Here is a 20,277-nt window from a genome sequence, read left to right on the forward strand (position 1 = left end):
CAAATGAGTTTTGTCATCTGGTATTGTTCATTTTGTGTGCTGGGGAATACTTTGCCTGTTAAATAAACAGGTTTTTTGCACTTCTCTCTGAGGAAATTTTTCCCTGGGGGGAGGAGCTTTCTGGGGGGGGCCCTTATGGAGGTTTTCTCCCAGATTTGCCCTAAATCAGGACAGACATCTATGTGAAAGCTTGATTTCTGTGCTTTGAGAGTAATCTCCCATCACAGAGAAGATCTGGAGCTGTTCTATCAGCTGCAGAGCACAAGCACTTAGCTATAGACTTTAAAAATTCTAGGTGATTCTTCACACCATCAGCTCCTCTATCAGTACAGGAAGTGGCCAAAGGCCTTCTTGCACCTTTTACTAACAAACAGATTTACAGTGTTCTAAAACTAGGTGTGAGAAGGGTGAGAAATGATACCACAGGTAAGTGTTAGGCTGACTGATCACTCCTGTGTTTAATTTCAGAAACAGCAGCTGCTTACAATTGGGTTTGGGTTGTTTGTTTTTGGTTTTTTTTTTGTTTTTTTTTTTTTTTTGGCTAAGTTGAAAGTAATTGCTTATTAACCAGGTGCTGCAATAGCAAATGCCATGTTATTTTTAAACAGGTAACTTCAAACTGATGCTACTTTTAACAGGCTCAGAGTTGTGCTACTCTGTCACGCTTCTTCCTGCTACTGTGACTTGCTCTTAGAAGGACAACAGCAACATGTCTGCCTGCAACACGCCATCAGGTCCATGCAGGAAAATACAGCAGCCAAGGAGAGGAGGAGCTTTTGCCGATAATTCATTAAACATAAATCAAGGTTAATACTGGAAATATTCCCAACTTTCCTTTATATAGTATTAGCCCTTATGTAGCATTACATGCACAATATGGAGATGTCCTAGCCCCACGCTGCATTAACTCTTGCTACTATTTTGACCCTGTTGACTAACATGGCTTCATGCTATTTACAAAACATCCTTTATGGCATACCTGAGGTTCCTTTACTCCTCTTTGAAGACATAGGATGGCCTTAGAGAAAGAAACAAGAAGCAAATCCCTGTCTCCCCACCCAAGCCTCTTTTCTAGAAAGGAGTAAGTGTATAAGTGAAACTTGTGATCTCTAGAACCACAGGAACTTTAGGAAATCTCATCTGGCTAATACTACTGAAATGCCTCCTACCAGCCATTTCACATATTGCTGAGAACAAATTTGTGAGCCTATGAACACAGCAGGAGCATCCCAAGCTGCTGTGGTAGAGACACGCTCCTATCAGCATTTTCACCATGCCGGCTTCCCTCCACTCTGTTCTGAGCATTCTGCTCCTTCAGCAGTTGTCATTTAGCTATGCTTTATGGCTCTCCACTCCCCCATCCTGCTGCTTCTTGTGTTTGCATAGTTCATTCCTTTTAAAGTGCAAAGATATGGGATTAAATAATCTTCAGGTTTTTACCCCTACTAGTTTACTCCATAATGAAAATATGTCCTCTATGCCACACATCCTGAACACAAATTTCTTCTTAATCTATGGTCTAGTACTTCATTTCTAAAAATACATACAAGCAATGAAGAGAAACTCACAGCTACTTTGTGGCTTCTTGCAAGAAGCCACAGACATGAATGGAAGGGTCTCTGCAACTGGAGAATTATTTGCTACTCCACATTTCTAGCATGGCTTTTTAGCATTCTCTCTTTCACAAGAGCAGTATTAATTTACATAAATGCATGCCTACCTAATTTGGAAGTACAGTGACTTGTGTTTCCTAGATGAACTTCTGGAGGTGTAACCATGTGACTTCACAAGGAAACTTCCTAACAGCTAATATAATACTTCTCCACTTTAACAGCACAAAATTCTTTTATATCTACCAAAACCTACTCAGTACACCAACCAAGATCATATTTCAGATATTTAGTTTTAATACCTAAAATTCCTTGGTTATTTTTCATTCAATACCTTCTCTTATTTTTTCCAAAATCCAATTATACAGAAATTCTGCACTGCAAAATAACTTTGCCTATTAAGGTATGGGGAAATCCTCCTGCACTTGTTCAAGAATGGAAGTCAAAAGGAAGAAATCTGGAGAGGGGAGGGATTGTGGTGGTGCTCCCCCACCAAGTAACAGTACTACTTGTACCAATTGATTTGTTCGGATACTTTTCAAAAATAGATTTTCTCCTGATACCCAATAATTGCATTTCCTACAGGGATCCTGTCCTAAAGAACAGAAGGCACACCTTCCCTTTAGAGTTACACTTGTTTTCACTCTTATTTCTGTCTCTCCAACCCTAATGGACTCACAGCATCATTAACTTAGAGCGGAACAGTGAGAAAACAGTTTCCAAGAGAGAAAATTCCCCTGTGACATAGAGAAATGAGAACACTTCTCAGTTTGTCTAAGGAAGACTCTGGAGACAAAACAGGTGCAGAAAGTCAGTTATTTTAAAATAAATCTCTACTTTGAGAGACCTTCGTAGTTGATACAAGTTTGAGAAGTAAGCAAGTAAATGGCATTTACTTTACTTAGCATTTACTATTAGTCATGTCTGTCTTTGGTTTATAGTATCTGCCTGAGCAGTACGGAAGAGCCCCATGGCATTGCTGTTCTAGGAGGCACAAAATACTGCTGTGGTTACAGTTAGTATTTGGATCCATTATTGGCTACCGTTAGGAAAGCTCATACTTCAAAGCAAGTCTGCTGACCCAAAAAGTCCCAAGAGCCACAAACCATAGGGGTTCTTCCCAAACCAAGAAGCTCTGATTTAGGAATGCTTAAGCACACTCAAGTCCATGTACACAAGTATGTGGTTTGCTTTGGGATTTCAGAGGTGGAGGGAGTAGATATGGAGCTACTGTGGATAGGTGGTTTCGCTAATGAGGCAGGGGTGGAAAGAAGTGAAAGCACAGGAGGCACCAGTGTTTCGAAGTCTTCAGAAAAACAGCCTTTGCATAACTAATATGAAAAGAAGGGGCAAAGCTTTTCAGGAGGCCTGGAATTAGGCATTAACAGCTGAGAATCCAGGCACATTTGTAAAATAGGAAAATTTCATTTCTACAGATATCCCAAGGACATCCTTACAAGAGACAACACCCCCTCGTCTAAGACTGTGAAGTCTTCCATTAGGAAGCTGGGCAGATGCATGGAGTGCCAAAGTAACTATTCACCCTTCATCAGTAAATACACACTGTGGCCTTTCCTTGAGGAGAGGACAGTGCAGTAGTCACAGTACTACACACTTGCAGCAGACTGTTTGCATCTGATAAAAAAAATAAAAGCCCGTATTAAAATATGATCCTCCAAGAGAATAGACAGTTCAGGCTAGATTCTTGCATAATGTTATAAAGCAACTGAAACTAAACATTTAGACAGATACACAGTGATAAGTGATACATATAAGTGATATGCCATCCCTGTTCTAGTCCTGTTAAGCAATCCAGACCTCTTCCCTGCTCAGACTAGGCAACAGCAGAGAGAAAGGCTCCCTTCAGATTTTTTCAAAGCTTTCTCCTACATCTATAAATGTTTGCAGAATAGCTCTTCCCTTTCTGCTTGTTATGGGAAACTTGAGAGATGCCTTCAAATAAAAGCTAGTTTGTATAAATGCTGTTACTCAAATAGCTTTGTGTAAGAGTAGTTCATCATATTTCAGTTAGTACAAACTCTGGAATTCAAGGAAATATAAGAAATCCAGTAAACAGTTTAAAAATTGCAGTTCTGAGCACAAAAGAGCCACAATATGTGTGTCATATACAATCTTACATTTATGCAAATATTACATGGAAGTGCAGCAGCTTATTTTGTACCTGGAAGCACTGCATCTATGAATAAACACAGAGCTATAGTCATCAGCCAACAAGACACTGCCTGCAAACCAGAAATATGGATAATGTATCTCCCATGTACTTTTAAACACAGCAGGCTCACATCCAAACAGAAAACTGTATTATAAAAGGAATACAGAGCCATAGAAGAATTCATGAGTCACTCATGAGCTGGGCTTCTCCAAAAGAAAAAAAAATTAAAGGAATAAAAAAAAAAAGGCAACTTAGACTTTGATGCCTGTCAACACATTTTGCCTTTTTAATGAAATCACCTCCTTTTCATAAATACATATTTATGATCCCAGATAAATCTTCATTATTTTACATCCTTTAGTTTTATTTTGATTGGGCAGAAAATAAAAAAGAATGAAAAAATAGTTCAGAATTAGTTCTTCCCCTTCCAGTGAGGGAAAAGGACACAGGTCTGCAGTGCCTTCAGTGTGTGGCTATGCCTGAGCTGCTGTTCAAAGGGACGGTATATCCCTATTACTCTGACCGTATCTGTCTTCCCTGTGTCAGCTCTGATGTCTGAACAGCCCTACAGGGACTGATCTATGGGAGAACTAAACTGGGGGAAATGGCTGAACTAGGGAGAAAAGACAGAGTTATGTACCAGTCGGCTCTTTAAGATAGCTCCATCCTGTTGTCAAAGGCAATTGATGTGCAAGAGCTGCCTCCTAAGCAATGGGCATAAAGTCCTGTTACTAGTAACAGCTCAGCTTTCAATTCAATATCATCACTATAATCATATCTGTTCTAAACAAATACTACTTGTCCAGTGGGCAATGGGTTTTTGGGTTTTAATCTTCCAGCTTCAATTTGGCTGTACATTGCCAAAATAATTTCACGTTGACATAATTTTTACCTTAGAGCAGGATAAACAGTAACATTTTATTCTGTTACAAATTGAAATACAACACTTACCTCTTTTCTGATAGAAAAAAAAACCCTTGAAGTTAGTATTTTAACATTTACTAGAAGAACTAAAGCACTGCAATGTATTGCTTTCAGCTCAGTCCTAGAGAAGCCAGTTCACAATACTGGCATTATTACTATTGGCCCTATCTTCCAAGCAAACCACAGAGAAATCAGGGGTTTTTGTTTGCTTACCATAAAAAGTCTAAATAGCAATATTAAAAGAATACTAGGAACACATACAGGTAGACGCACAAGTGCTTCCATACTTGAGCCTTGCAGCATGACCAGTTACCCTTTATTTTTTCATCTGCTGAAAGTAAGGTACTTGATACTGCACAGCTACAGCCAAACAAAGCATTTTCAGTAACACATGTCTTTTCATTAGTTATAGAAGACTAGTCCTCAACTTTTATGTGGGCAGGAACACAATAAAAGCAGCTCTGTAGCTCTAGTCAAAAGCATTTGCAAAAGTGAAGAAATAGGTGCTGTGCAAACAGACATGCCTAAAATACTATGTGGCAGACTATTTTGAGTACTGTTTCACTCAATCTCCCATCCCAACACAAACAATTAAAATTAGAGTTTGAGAGCAGAGGCTGACTGGCACATTTGGGAGCATGAGTACCAAAAGCAGCCTAAAGCCTATTTTCACTTGTGTTTATCCTATGATCTCTCTGCAATACAAGGCTGTCAGTCCCAGCACTAAAACACCATTTACCCTCCTGATCTCATCTATAATTCCATGTGACCTTGGATATATACAATGTTCCCAACGACTTGTAGGAGAGCCACTCAAGTTACATCCTGCAAGATTCATCACCCCTTTTTGTCCCAAGTCTAAGCAGCACAAACAGGTTGCCATCCCCAGAATAGCAGTGCCTCTTGGCTAGGTTTGTGCAGCCCTATTCTTCATCCTGGGATAGGTGCCGACCGGGAAGTGCCCAGGCCAGCTACAGCCAAAACTGATTCTGTTACAGAAACATAATCCCCAGGGCCACACCCATTTCTGCCAACTGTTCTCACTACCAATGGCAGCATGCATTTAGCATTTTAAGTTAAAATAACTTTTTTAACATACTTACCTTGAAAAGCTGAAGCAAAAACTGCCTGCAACATCTCCCCCTCTAGGGCCAAGGTGCTAGTTTGGTCACATGGACACTGGTAGAAGAGGTGTTCCACTGCACTTGCTCCCCCATTCTCCAAACCAGGATAAAATAGTTTTGGTACAGGAGAGACCATGCCAGCTGTTTAATTATGAAAAAAAGGAGCTGCATGGGGAGAGGACAACACAGATAATTTGGGATCCATCACCTGTTATTAGGTCACTGGATTCCCACATACTGTTGCGGTCAAACTCCATGTAGCTTGCACACAAAGCTGCTGTCGGCAGAAGCTCTTATCCTGGAGATAACAGCTCTGCTTGGATCCAAACTAACCCATATAGCTCTGCCAAATGAGTCTCAAAATACATTCTCCACCATAGCTTTCTAGACTGACAGTCTGCAAGCAGTTTTTTTTCTGGGGTTTCATTCATTTTTTGTTAGGAAATATAAGAAACTGTAACTTTAACCTGGAAGTGGGCTGAAAACCCAAGCTTTAAATTTGTCTACCTAGACTCAACAGCTTTTTTACAGGTGCAATGACCTCTGTGCTGTGAGAGCAACAAATGATGTATACTGCTGCTTATTTAAACAGATGGATAATATAAACTATTTAACATTTCCATACAACAAAGAGTTAAGATAGAGAATTTGATGACCAATACAGTGAGTGGTGTTTCCATGCGTGCCCCCTGCTATGAGATGGGGACATGCAGCATAAGATTATGTTCAAAACTGCAGTTTTTTTCTCCTGATACTGGCAAAGTCATACAGTAAGGACTCAGATAATTTTGGCAATCTCCTGTAAGCAGAAGAAAGGAATACTCCTCAGCATAATTCAGACTCTTGAAGAAATCCAAATGGTTGCCAAGTCAAAAATGTCATAGAATCATAGAATTGTTTAGGTTGGAAAAGAGCCTTGAGATCATTTGAGTTCAACTGTTAACTCAGCACTGCCAAGTCCACCACTCATTTATGTCCCCAGGTATCACATCCACACATCTTTTAACTACCTCCATGGATGGCAATTCCACCACTTCCCTGGAAGTAACCTTGTCCAATATTTGACAACCCTTTCCAAGAAGAAATTTTCCCAATATTCAATCTAAACCTCCCTTGGCACAACTTGAGGTCATTTATTCTCGTCCTATTGCTGGCTGCCTAGGACCCCCACCTGGCTACAACCTCCTTTCAGGCAGTTGTAAAGAGTCGTAAGGTCACCCCTGAGCCTCCTTTTCTCCAGGCTGAACCCTCAGCTCCCTCAGATGCTCCTCTGAGGACTGGTTCTTTACAGAGTCATGGATTCACCTGACACAGCACAGGCATTCAGCAGCTAACTTTTAAGAGCATGCTTTCTGCAGTACACATACACACACAGAGCAGACTCCTCCAGCCGCTCCAGAAAGCGGCATGCTAGTGTCTGGTTATGATTAACACAGCCTCTGAGTAATGCCACATGCTATCAGCCTGTCCTGCTGGTGACTCAGCCTGTGGCTGCAGAACGTGTGCAGGGCACAGATGAAGCCAGCATCAGAGATCAGAAAACGAACAAGCCATCAAGTGCTGCAGGTTTGGCTTAAAGCCAGCAGCAGCAGTCTACCTTGCCACACAGACAAGTGTGTGTCTTTTCCTCACCTTCCTGCATTAGCTGTCTTTTTGAAGACATCTGAACTCGATTTGGTTTCTTGTATGCACTAAGGCTGTGTTAATCGGCAAGACAAAAACATACTGCACAGGAGCCAGATGTCCCTACAACAGCCTCATAACAGTTTCTAGTTGAATAACCTTACTATCAGACAGAAGGAAGTAGAAGTCTAATCTCCACAAAGCCTCTTGTTTTTACTGGGCAATATAGCTCAGCCAAAGACAAAAAATGGGTGCAGAAACAGGCAGGGCTCTGGAAACTCATTGACTAATTAGTGAAAAACAAACTGATCTCCAGTGAATCACTTCTGTTCAAATGTCATCTTAGAAGAGTTAAAGGCATTTGTACCCCTCTAGTTTAAGGATGCTACTAAGCAAAGCCATGTTTTGCAGTTACTACATAACTGGGTGAACACAAGGACAGCTCTGAGTACAGCAAGTGTCTGAACCAGGACAGACACAAGGACAGGATTTATGGTATTTTGAAGTAGCTTGCATAGGAAGGGTTTGATTTGCACTGCCTTGCCCCCTGCCCATGTGGGAGGTTGCCAAGAATCAAACTCATACACAGAAAGCCCCAAGACAGCTAAGGTTCACCATTTCCTCTTCAAGAACTTTCCAGACAAGCTCTTTTGCATGGATTCAAAAGAATATGCCACAGGCATTCCAGAAAGCATTATTCAAGCCACATTAAGTTAGTAACTTCAAAATAAAGAACTCTTTACTTTCTTGCCAAAGGCTGAATTTTTTCCAAGCCTAGTAGGTTAACCAAACAAGGTTTCAAATCCAGGCTGTTCAAGACATCTTCTACTGTCTTGTAGGCATCTAGAGAGTTGTATGATCTAATGTGGCCCATTACCTTCAATCAATGAGTTGAGAATTCCTCTGAGCCACCACTGTTTACCCAGGCTGCAGCAGAACATGCCTTACACACATGGGACAGAGGTAAAAGCTCAGACGGCTTCAGATCCATGACAGCTGTAATCCTGTCAGTATGAATTATAAACAATACATATTGCTACACACCTACCAAGGTTTTTTTTATCTCCAGGTTTGTCCTTCTGTGAGATTTAAGATAACAACATTATCTTGTTGTTTAACAAAACCATGTAAGATGTTGGATGAGAAGGGTCAGACTGAGCCCAGAGGGGCAAGTCAGTATTAGGGTGCTCTCTGTATAGCAGTAATTGCTTCACTGTACTATGGAAAAAAACCTGCATGACAGATCAAAACCAAATATCAAGCTTCTGAGATAGCCTTATTTTAAAATAAAGCTTAAAAACTACCTACACCATACTGAAGAGCCACCCCTTCTGTGTGTAGATGTAGGGGTTTTTGTTTAGTTTGAACAATTGGTTCACTCACAGTGGATGTTACACTATTGTCATGAGAGAGTGAAAAAATTAAAATGTAACAAAGACAAAAAAAGCAAATTGAATCTGAGGTCTGTAAAAATCGTGGAGTGTACATATTTAGTTAGCAACTTATGTCCAGGACTAGAGTTTAATTTCACAACTACATTAACAACAAAATTCCATAAAATTGTAAATGCCTTCTGTGTTATCACTTAGCAGGGGGAAAACAACAAAATCAGTCATGTTATAAACCTTACCCTAAGGTAATTTGAAGATAATTTGTCGTAATTGACTAGGACAATTTCAATTAAAACACAGTAATCCCCAAATGAAGCATTTCTAAATTGATCTTATCACTAATATTTCCTGTCCCTTTTCTTTCCTCACTGTTCCCTCTCTGTCCCTAAAAAATACAGAAAAATGAAAAGTAATTTGAAAATTCAATTTGATCTGCTGTTTTGTGCTTATGGGCCCAGCCACACTTGATCGGTGTTTAAGGGTCTTGTTTGCTTTATTTTAAAATAGGCTTTGCACATCTCATTAAATCAGACATGTTTCATTATAGATTTTTATAAGGCTTATAAATTTAAAAGTATTATAAGCCTTATAAGTTTTATAAGGTTTATAGTACTTTAAATATAACTGAATTTAAGTAGCATCTTCTTACACACTTGTCACTGGGTTCATTTTAGATACGACACACAAGCCAAGTACTGTATTAAGTATTCTTAGGCATATTGAACATCATTCTACTTCTTGTCCCAGTATCACCTCCCTTACAGCTCCTATTGAGAAGTCTAACTGTACTACACAAGCATCCTACAAAAGCAGTGTCCCTTGTGCAAAGCAGCCAAGTAAGAATTCAGTACTGGGTAGCTAGCAGACCTTTTGTTATCACTTAGATGGAAAGAGCATACTTACTGCTACGAAGAGCATGCAGTACATGGAGAATGAAGAATGGCCAGAATAAAATGATAGTCTGGAAAAGAAAAGATCAGAAATCATCAATTTTCTTTTACAACATTCAGTCTGCAGTGATACTAATCCATATTATACAAGTAAAATGCAAACATGTCCATACTACTCTTCAAAGAGTACAGACTTCACTACTCAGCAGTTATCCTCTTCCAGAGTTAAGCTGATCTCCACATCAGGCAGTAAGTACTATACTTTTGACTGAAGTTTGAACAGCAAGGGAACACATCTTCAAAGACAGTAATCAAGTGTCCTTTAATAGTTCAGCTTGACAAATGCCAGAATACTTTAAATATAATTACTTCTTATCTTATAGTTACAGTATATGTATGAATACAAATTACATTAATCACCCCAAAACAATTACTTGCATTTAGTCGCCATCAAGAGGCAGTAGTTAAATACTCCTATCTAGTAGTTTATATTACATTTGTACAACTCTGTGAAATGTATGATTCACACAGACCCTCATCAATGATTTTATCATTGAAAGGTAGGGAGAAAGGCAGGAATGCAGTTTATTAGCCAGTCAACTGCAAAAGATGACACTTCATCTAATATTTGTAGAAATGATTTGTACTTGGCGATTTAATTGAGAGTGCCAACATTGCCTTCAGCTCCCAAAGGCTTTTACCAGGTCCAGGCTGAAGGGACCTGACAGTTGACACTGACAATCCAGGATTCCTTTGGCCAGGTCTTCCCCTGCACAGCTGGTTTTGTGAGGAGCCACGGATGTAAAATAAACACCATCCACCTTTTCAAGAAAAGAAGGCAAAATGGAAAGACATTTCTAATTTAGTCTTAAGCAGGGAGATGAAAGATCTGTACTTAGCACTACTTTTTTCCATTTTATGCACAGAGCCTTGTAATGGTGCTGCTTCACAGGCCACCAGCCAGGTTTCAGCCAGCCTTCCGTGCAATTTAACTACACAACAAGAGCACTCCCCCCGCAGCAGTTTGGCATACAAAAACATGGCCAGCTTAATAAAGTTTCATAGCTCTGCAGACTGACCTCTACCATATCCACCAGGTCCCTTGTTTTGGTGCTTCTGCCAGGCAGAGAACCCAAGGCCAAGGCAATTCCTGGTCAAAGGAAACACTTAAACTCTTTGGACTAGGAGTAACAAAGGCAGCTCTGACATGCAGCAAGATAATGAGGTTAAAGATGCCCTGCTCAAATACCACAAAGAAGGCAATGAAACTGTCTTGTACACAAGTGAAACTGCAAAACTTCCTGAATTAGTTGGCACATATAACGTTTAGAAACTGCGTCAGAAAAAGTCTACATAGGTTTACTCCAGAGGTTTTAGAGCTTCTGGTTTATGGTTGATTTAAAACACTGGCAGTAGCTTTTGGTTTCAGAGGCACTAAATAAGCAGTCTGAAATAAGAAGACTTCTGTTTCACCAACTGATATTTTCCAATTAGCTTCTTAAGAAGAAAAACTTTGACAGTGTACTAGCTTCAGATGTTTAAAGTTCAAAACCATTAAGATTACACTGTAGCTAGACAACCCTTTTCCACTCTTGTACTCAACACTTAATATTTCTGGGCAAGAGTCCACTATGAAAACCAAGACAACAAGCATTTTGAAGAGCCCTGTCCTTCAAACATGTCATCTGAGAATGCAAAGCACGCTGTTCTACAGAAGGTACAGAATAAGGAATTCTTGGCTCCTATTGGCAGTATTTTATCCAATAGCTCTGGGGCTATTCCATAAAAATAGAATGGCCATAAAGTTATATTTCCTGCAATTATTGAAGGCAACCTGTTGCCAGCTGAAGGAATTTAGAAGACTAGTAAGTGATAAAAGGAAAAAATACCATTCTTTAAGTTTATTTTGGAATTCCTATACCCTTTTAAAAGTGTTCTTGACTACTGGTCCTTTTTGTTTCAGGAATGTATTAGCCTAAGGTACATTAAGAATGCCTTGTCCCAGGTTGAAGATTATAAACTTTGAACACATTCTTATCAGGCATAGATAAATATGCTGTACATGACTGAAAATATTGTGCTTAGCACATGAAGTATTGCCAGAAATACAACTGGGACAAGTACTGATCCAACTTGCACATTGTGCAATCCCAGTGAAATTTCTTTGGCAATACTGCTGTCTCTTTAAAAAACAAACATTAAAAAAAAAATCTTAAAATCCTTTCAAAACATTAATATTGACAATGAAAAATTTCCCAACAAGTCATCAGCACATAAATAATGTCTTCCCAAAGCCTGGAGAATGTCATATCTATCAGACCAGCCAAACACTTGGCTTCTTTGTGATCCTATTGCAAGTACTGGTTTGCCATGAGCCAGCAGTAAAAGGGTATAGTCAACTCTCCAAATCCCTGACTTTCACCAGTGAAAGGAAGGCTAACCTGTCCCAACAGAATTCACATATCAGATTTCAAAATACCCTTTTCAAAATAGTATTAGAACAATATCCAGTGAAACTGAAGTATCAGAAATAGAGCTGGCAAGTGTAGTCTTGATCTGATTGTTTCCAAAATGGCCAATTCTGACATCAAAAAAGTTTTTCAGAGGTCCATGTCTTTCACTCCATCAATACCTACCTCACAGATCTCTTCCTACATCAGAAATAGCACTTCATTTTTAACAGGAAAAAAGCATAAGCTTTAATTACTTCCACTTGGACAATATATTATTCCCAAGTTAGAAGAATGCCTTAAAGTAGTAACATAAAGCCAGTTTCAGGTCTCAGTAGAGGTTTAAAGTATACTCCTGGTTTCCAATGTACACAGTAGAGCTGGACATCATAAAAAGGTCTTAAAACAAGGTAATTTTAGGGCTGTTTTGCTTTCTTGAAACTTAGCTTTGTCATGAATTTCACATGGTTTCCAATAAAGATAAAGACAATAAAAGAAGTAAAGACACAGTAGTTCTTAAAAAGGTTACCATAAGATTGACTACAATTTATCACTATGGCTCATTACTGAATGTCTGCATTTTTAAAGAATACCTGGAAAAATAATCCAAGTACAAACAATTCCTACAAGAAGCATATCAGCTGAATGACTTCGTTATTTTAGCCAGGATTTCTAAGCCCAGATAAGCAAGACTAAGAGAGATTGCCTTGGAGAACTTGACACTGACAACCTTCTATAACTTTCCACGCACAAGGCCAGCTTAGCCCAGGGAGCAGAGCCAGCTCAACAGGTTATGTTTCTTCAATTAGTAAAAAATTGAACATAGTATACAGCACATAAAAGGATAATTTTTCTTGGACTGTGACTTACAAGAAAATGCATGTTTTAAGTAGTAAGTTCTGTTTGGCATTATTTTGTAAAGTACATGGCTTCTTAAGTGAATTACTGCACACTGGAACTCAGTAAACACGCTTGATGTCTTGTCTTCATTTAATATCTTTGCATGAACTCCTGAATGCACAGAAGCTTTAAGACAAATGCAGGAATCTGACAGGGAAATTAACAGCCTTGGGAAAGACAAGGCTAGATAACAGCTATATACATATGGTACAGTGGAGCATTAAATGGTGAGAAACTAAAGTAAATGACAGTAGAAAGATATATTCCACAAGAAAGGGCATCCTGTGGTGCTTCAATAAACCTGTCAGAGGTGAATGATAAGGAAATCTTCCTATGTAACTACAGAATTATGAAATGAACCCTTGGAGAAAAACAGAAGGCTCAGCAAAACATTATTCACACTCCCATATCAAAGCAAATAAATACACCCAGCTGGATTAGCCAGCATGTCCTTTCCATCTTCAAGTTCCCTGGATTCTCCCAGTCTGACGCAAAGCTTCCACTGACATTTGTGTTACCCATTCCATGATCTGGAAGGGAGTAAATGCCAGAGTGCTGCAGCTCAGCATGCCTGTGTTGAGTAAGCCAGTGCTTGTGACAAGCCAGCCACATGCTTGTCAGTGAAATATTCCTAGTATTTCAGTGCCATGATTTAAAGTCCTAGTTCTACACTTAAACACCACATTCCTTAAAGTCAATTTTCTCTGCATTCAACAATCAACTTGTTCTCCCAAGATCCACTGTTTCCTCATGTGCTGGACTTGCACCACTACAACTTACAAGATCAGTGTGGCCTGGGAGTTTTGAGGACTCTGAAATTAAGCACTTTTGTCATTACTGCAAAGAAAAGTTGAAATAAATACAAAAGCAGTTCACCTACTGAACAATATCAGGAACTACTCATAACCGCATGTCCCCAATTTCTCCACTTTCTTCCTGGTCTGCCAGTAATTATACCCACACTTGAGTACAAAGCTATACATTTACACATAGGAAAACACTGCCAGAGTATTTCCAATTCAGTAGTCTTCATCTGGAAAATTTTATTGACAGTTTTTTCAACAGGAGACCTAACATTTAATAGCAAGTATCTTGCACAATTCCATAATCATATCTGGGGTGAAGGGTGGATCCACTCAGCTCTGTTTTATGCAGTGGCAGATAGTGAGGAAACTGCCAATGTAATGTAATGACATGTAATACATATGATTTGACACCATGACCATGTTTTTGCAGACTTCCCACTTTCTTCCTTTTATAGTCTATCACACACAATTAAATTTCCCTGTTTATCCTACTGACATAAACCCAATCTAACAGGTTCTAAGAAGAGAGAGGTATTTACCAATTTCTAACCACTATCCTAAAGACAAGCCTTTGAAACAAACACTGCTGATTCTGCAAGAAACAAGGGTATAAAGCAACTTTTCCTCAAGCTCAGCATCAACATGAAGTAGTTTTAATCAGGAGTAGAGTACTGCAAGGGTTGTCTTAAGTGCTAGATTGACCAGATTCCAAAGCTGCTTAAAAGCTTCTGCTGGCATGATTTGATGGGGGTTTGTTTCTTTACTCTCTGGGAATTGAAGAAATTAACTGATGATACATTCAGGCATGCAGATACTCTGTAAATTTTATTTGAACAAAAATATTACACAGGGATGGAATAAACTAACAGAGCAAGGACTACCTAAGCTATCTATTTTGCATCTGACAGTAGAAGTTTATATCAGCAGCTACCAGGAGAATAAACTTGATTGTAAAATAACAGGTAATAAATAAAAATTCATACTGTTTTTTTTCCTTTTAAAGTAAGCAGCAGTAAATCTGCCCATGGAACTTCTAATTTTTTTTTTTTAGCAAGGGAGCAAGAAGTTACCAAATCCTGTCATTCATGCCACACAAAAACATGTACATTTTGAGCTTTTTTTTTGCAACAAAATTCCATGCTGCAATTTCCTCACACACATTGCAAAGCCATTAAAAAAAAACAAGTTATCTTTCAACAGTTCTGATTTTATCATTCCATTTAACTCAACACTGCACAAAATGAAAGTTTAACTTTCCACTGCATTTCCAGGTAGCCTCCTCCAATAGGGAAGAAAATAAAAATTAGGACTTTGTTTACTTCTCTTCGTAGTAATTCCAGCTCAGGAAAAGACTAAAAGTGAAAATGGCTGCAAGGGGTACTCAAGCCAACATTTCTAAAAACTAGTACTTTGCTCTCACATGCACTAGATCACACCTGCATCACATTTATTATGTCTGCATAACTTACCCACGTAATATGTTTTTGATTTGCAGTAGTGTTATTTTACATAAAGGGAATGAAGATAGAAAATTAGAATCTCTATTAAATCAGGAATTTATGTGCTATTCCTTCTTTAAGGAACTGCTTTGGGTAAGAAGTGCTTGACAAGTATGCAGAAAACATCCTTCAGCAGATTCTTGTAATCTTCAAAGGGGAAAAAGAAAGGAGGCAGTGGGAGAACTGTTAAGGGGATACCTGTACCTGCAGTACTATGTGGTTGATACAGTTAAACACACCCCAAGTTTTATCTTATAAGACTTCTTCCTCCTGTTACCTTATATCTAAGTTTTGCAAACCATTGAAATTCTGTGAATGAGAAGATGCTGCATCTACCTGCTTGGTTGGTCACAGCTAGCTCCCAAATAATTTTCAGGATGCACCAAACACGGGTACATATTTTGATTTCAAATCACCTTAAGCATGATAAGCTACTGAAACAGATTTCAAGCCCAGCTTTGTCTGAAAACCATTAAAGGGGGAAGTGTTCTAGTTTCAGTCACGAAAATGAATGTTACCTTATCACTACTCAAAAGGTCCAATTCACACAAAGGCAAAGGAGATGTAAGCTCAGAAACAAGATCCAGATTGCAGAACTGCATCTCATTTGATTAGAGCATGTTCACTTTTCAGATTCAATTCTCCCTACCACTAGTCCTTTTGCAAAGGCAGCTCCTTTTGCTCCCAGATCAAGTACAGCCCCATTTCAACATCCACTGCCAGCCTAGAAGCTTCTAAGGCTTAAATATTTAAAGGCTTTTACTCAATACCAGGGCTCATTTTTCCTTCCATGTAAAATGATGTGTAGTTGCCCTGACTAAGCTCCACTTCTCAAATGTGATCAATAATTTCACGGGGTCTGTAAGTGTTCCCAAACCAGCCACTTTAGATCTTGAATAGTAATGGCATAAGGGTGAAAGCAGTGCTTAAGGAGAAAGCCGCACTATCTGAATAGTAGTACATGTGTGGACTTCTATTCCTTACAAATGCCTTGGTATCCAAGCTGCTTCAGTTGTTTTTTGTGGGATTTTTTTCCATGTACAATTTCAGAAGAGAAAAATAGTAAATTAGCCTCTGATGAAAACTCCTATACATAGAAATTTCAGTACTGTAGAGCACTTCACAGGCTGAAAGCTCCATACAAGAAATAATCAGTGCTATATACAACATACCAGTATGCCCCTAGTAAACACATAGTAAGTCTCTGGCACATCAAATTTCTGATTCATGATGCTGATGGAAACTGCCAGATGAGAAGTAATACATTTAGTTATGCTTGAATCATTAAATGCAGTTTGGATTTCAACAAAGCTTTAAGAAGTTTCAAAACAGAATATTGGTACATTTTATAAAAGCCAAGTAATTTTAATGCAAAATAATACTTCACTGTAGAAATCCTCCCAGTACTGACAGGCAGAGAGACAGATAAGGAGAGGGACAGACAGGTTATTTAATAGAGATGGGTTAACTTCAAGTGAATGTTCAGATTCTTGACTTAAGTTTAAAAATTCCAGAGTAAACCAGTTGCTATCTAATGCAACATGGGAAAACAAAAGCATTTATTTAAATAGAAGTAAATAAAGCATAAGCCTTGGAAGTTTTGCAAAGTTTGTTTTTGAGCTTGTAGTTATTTTTTTGTTTTAACACAGTTACAGTTTTGAAGGGATACATAGAACAAACAACATAGGAGTTTCATAAGTTTGGTTGAACTTCAAACAAAATTATATGGGTTAGTCCCATACCAGCTGTCTGGCAGGGGTGCCCTGCTTCTGGGAACCGCCCAGTGAATTAACTGCACTCACAGCTCATGCAGGGCTACAACCAGACAAGGAGCTATGAAGAAAGCTGACAAATTCCTGACAAATTATTGGTAAAGGGCACCACTTTGGCAATTGTGTTGAAATAAATTATCAACGTCAAAACAGTCAGCTCTAATTTCCTAAAAACTTCCTTTGAAGATCACATTTTGAATTTGCAATGGCAGACTATGCACAGCTTGTTTTGAGCACAGTCAGCATAGGAGCAATACATCAACTGAAGCAGGGAACTATTTTTTCCTTTAGACATCTGAGTTGTAATATGAGTCTGTACATTAGTAATACAATTATAATTATGAACCTTGACAGCTGCATTATCTGTTACCACAAACAGAAAACTGACAGACTGAAATTAGAGAGCTACAAATACCTGAACTTAAGTTTAACTTCAAAGGAAGTGTTTCACACACATACACATCCTTGCTAGCTGTGCAAGTATGTTTTTGAGGGCCAACAAAGCTCGGACTGCACAGTGTCTCTGAAGCAGCAGCCTTCTACAATATGGTGTAATATTTACCACTTCAGGTTCAAAGGTTTAATTTCTATGCATGTGCTTAGTGAGCTGACAAATAAATCTAGGAAGGGCAGCTTCCTGGACAGATTTCTGGATCTGCTTTGTCAGGAGTATTGCTCCCAACCCAGAATTCTGAACTTTTAGGTCCCACTGCAACATCCATACTCAGCAAAAGGAGCTAAAAAAGTAATATCTAGCAAAAATATCTAGAAGTTAGTTATTGCATTAATGTGACAAACCTACACTGCTCAGCTAAAATGCAGTAAGTACTGCTTTCAAGAAAAATTTGTAGTAAATTCAGAAAGGCTAAGCAGGTAGATAAAGAAGGACAATTATATATAGGGAAAAAATATTACACTGTACAAGAATTTGTACTGAGGAGAATTAGTTTGACCAGTGTTAAAGCAACAAGATACAACAAACTGTACTGCAAACTGCAACCAAATTTAGCATCATTAGAAGAGAAGGCCATTATCAATCTGTGTAAATATGTTGGCATTCAGTTCATTTTCTGAATATTCATACCATGCTCTGTTCCTCCTTCATATTCACCTGTCCCATTAAGGGAAAAGGAGGATTTTTGAGAACAATAAATAATGATTTTGTTCTAACTTCATTCTAAAGCTCTGAAATATTAAAGCATGTTCTCCAAATTGGTTAACATGACTCAAACTTCAGATACAAAAGGCCTTAACAACAAATTCTTATAATATATACTAGAGAAGATAATTACAGCAACCACTTTAAGTACATCCACTGTCAGTACTCATTTGCAGATCACCAGCCCTACTGCTATGTATTCAGAAACAGAATTTAAGCAAAACAAGGTATGTATGCACACAAGCACTGCATGCACACACTTAACTGCTCAGTTAGAAACTTGCGATCATACCTAAAACTGTTTGCTTAAAGGGTTAGTCTTCCCAAAGACTGTTTAGACATTTTGACATCCTTCACTAGAAGATATCTGGACTTTTACTTCCCATATCCAGTTTGCCTGGATGTATTGACTAAGGAAGAATGTGTTATGCTTACAGCCTCCCATCTGCTGCTGTTCCATGTCTAAGAGCAGGATACTTAAGCCCATTACACTCCTGGAATAAAAAAGGCTGCTTCGTTTATGCGATGAGTATAGATCCCTGCTAAGTGTGTATAATTGTCCCACTTTCTCTATTTTAAAGGCCATAGAATAATTGGGGGTGAGATGTTTGCTACATGCATCTTCTTGCCCTAATGAATACTGCCGCCTCCACTTTCAGAAACAGAAACCTGAACTGTCTCCTTGTACAACACTGAAATTGCATTGTTATGGAAGTAGTATCAACATATCAATTCCAAAATGTGAAATAAGTTTTGGAATTGCATTTTTGAAGCCTAAGTTTTATTATATTTTTTAAAAACCCCAAAAACTGGACTCAGCAATTACCCAGGTTTGATATTCAATCCAGATTTTTCAGTTGCAGTCCAAAAGGACAGTAAAATTCCATCACAAGGGGACATCTGGCTTTTATAATATCCAGATCTTATATATGAATGTAACAAAAAGCCCTCATATCTGCATCTCAAAAGAAGAACCAAAACAAGCCAGCAATACCTCAAGAGCAGGTATTTTAAGAGACAGGAAGGCCTCCAAATCTACACCTTAAATGAGAGCTGAATAAATAAGCTTCAGAGTAGAAGTTAGTGAATTGAAGGTTTCAAGAAATTAAACCATATGTTGACCCTTTTCCTTTTAACTCACCATAAGATACAGCTGGAGAGGCATAAAAACAAAATGCAAATGCATTAAAAAAGGTCAGCAATCAGAAATATATTTTCCAGACTCCCAGGTCTTCATGCTTAGTAGCAAAGTTCAGCAAGGAGAGGTAGTATCCAGCCACAGAAGATCTTACCATGATTAGTAAAAAGCGAGACAAGCCCATGAATCCATGAGACACACATCCAGTGGTGCTGAAGAAGGCAGATGATGCCATGATGAGGCTGTCTAGATACCCCTAAAAAGCCATGTGAAGGAGCCAGCGTGTCCCTCAGATGGTTAAAAAAATGCATGAATATTCACAGGGCTTTGTCAAAACACAACTACCTCCACATTAAGGAAATATTTAACCCATTCTTGCCAACCACTGTAACAAGATCTCCAGAGTCTTCAAGATGATGTGGATATTATAATAATGGGGGGAAGGTAACTCAAAAGATAAACTCAAAAGGGTAGAAAATGATCTTTTAGGAGAAACAAGAGAAGCCAGCATATTTATTTTCTGGAATAACTTAATCCTTTTCATTTTGACATTTTATAAAGTTTTTTTTTTAAATAGCTTTCACTGTCAAACAGGACATATGGCAACCTGTTTGGGAAATATGCCTTCACTAACAATAACCAAGGGAGAAGACATCATGTGTCCTATGTACCTACTTCTCCTTGAGAAATCAGGGTATTTTGCCAATCCACTCAAGGCCAGGCAAAGGAATGCAGTGGGAAGCCAAAAGAAAAGGAAGTGGAGTAAAAATGGAAGTTGCAGAAGCCAAAGACATTAGTAAACACTGCTCACTCACACC

At 38.6% G+C, this 20,277-nt stretch overlaps 1 protein-coding gene across 1 annotated transcript in view; it reads right to left on the reverse strand.

The window, feature by feature from the left end:
• PLPP1 (phospholipid phosphatase 1) overlaps positions 1-20,277 on the reverse strand; it is a 61,650-nt gene that overhangs the window by 5,066 nt on the left and 36,307 nt on the right. The window contains exon 4 of the mRNA XM_068176084.1: positions 9,749-9,806. Within this exon, the coding sequence (XP_068032185.1) occupies positions 9,749-9,806 (58 nt within the window). The remainder of the gene's footprint in view (positions 1-9,748; positions 9,807-20,277) is intronic.

This window comes from Anomalospiza imberbis, chromosome Z (assembly GCF_031753505.1).
Source record: "Anomalospiza imberbis isolate Cuckoo-Finch-1a 21T00152 chromosome Z, ASM3175350v1, whole genome shotgun sequence".
NCBI lineage: Eukaryota > Metazoa > Chordata > Aves > Passeriformes > Viduidae > Anomalospiza > Anomalospiza imberbis.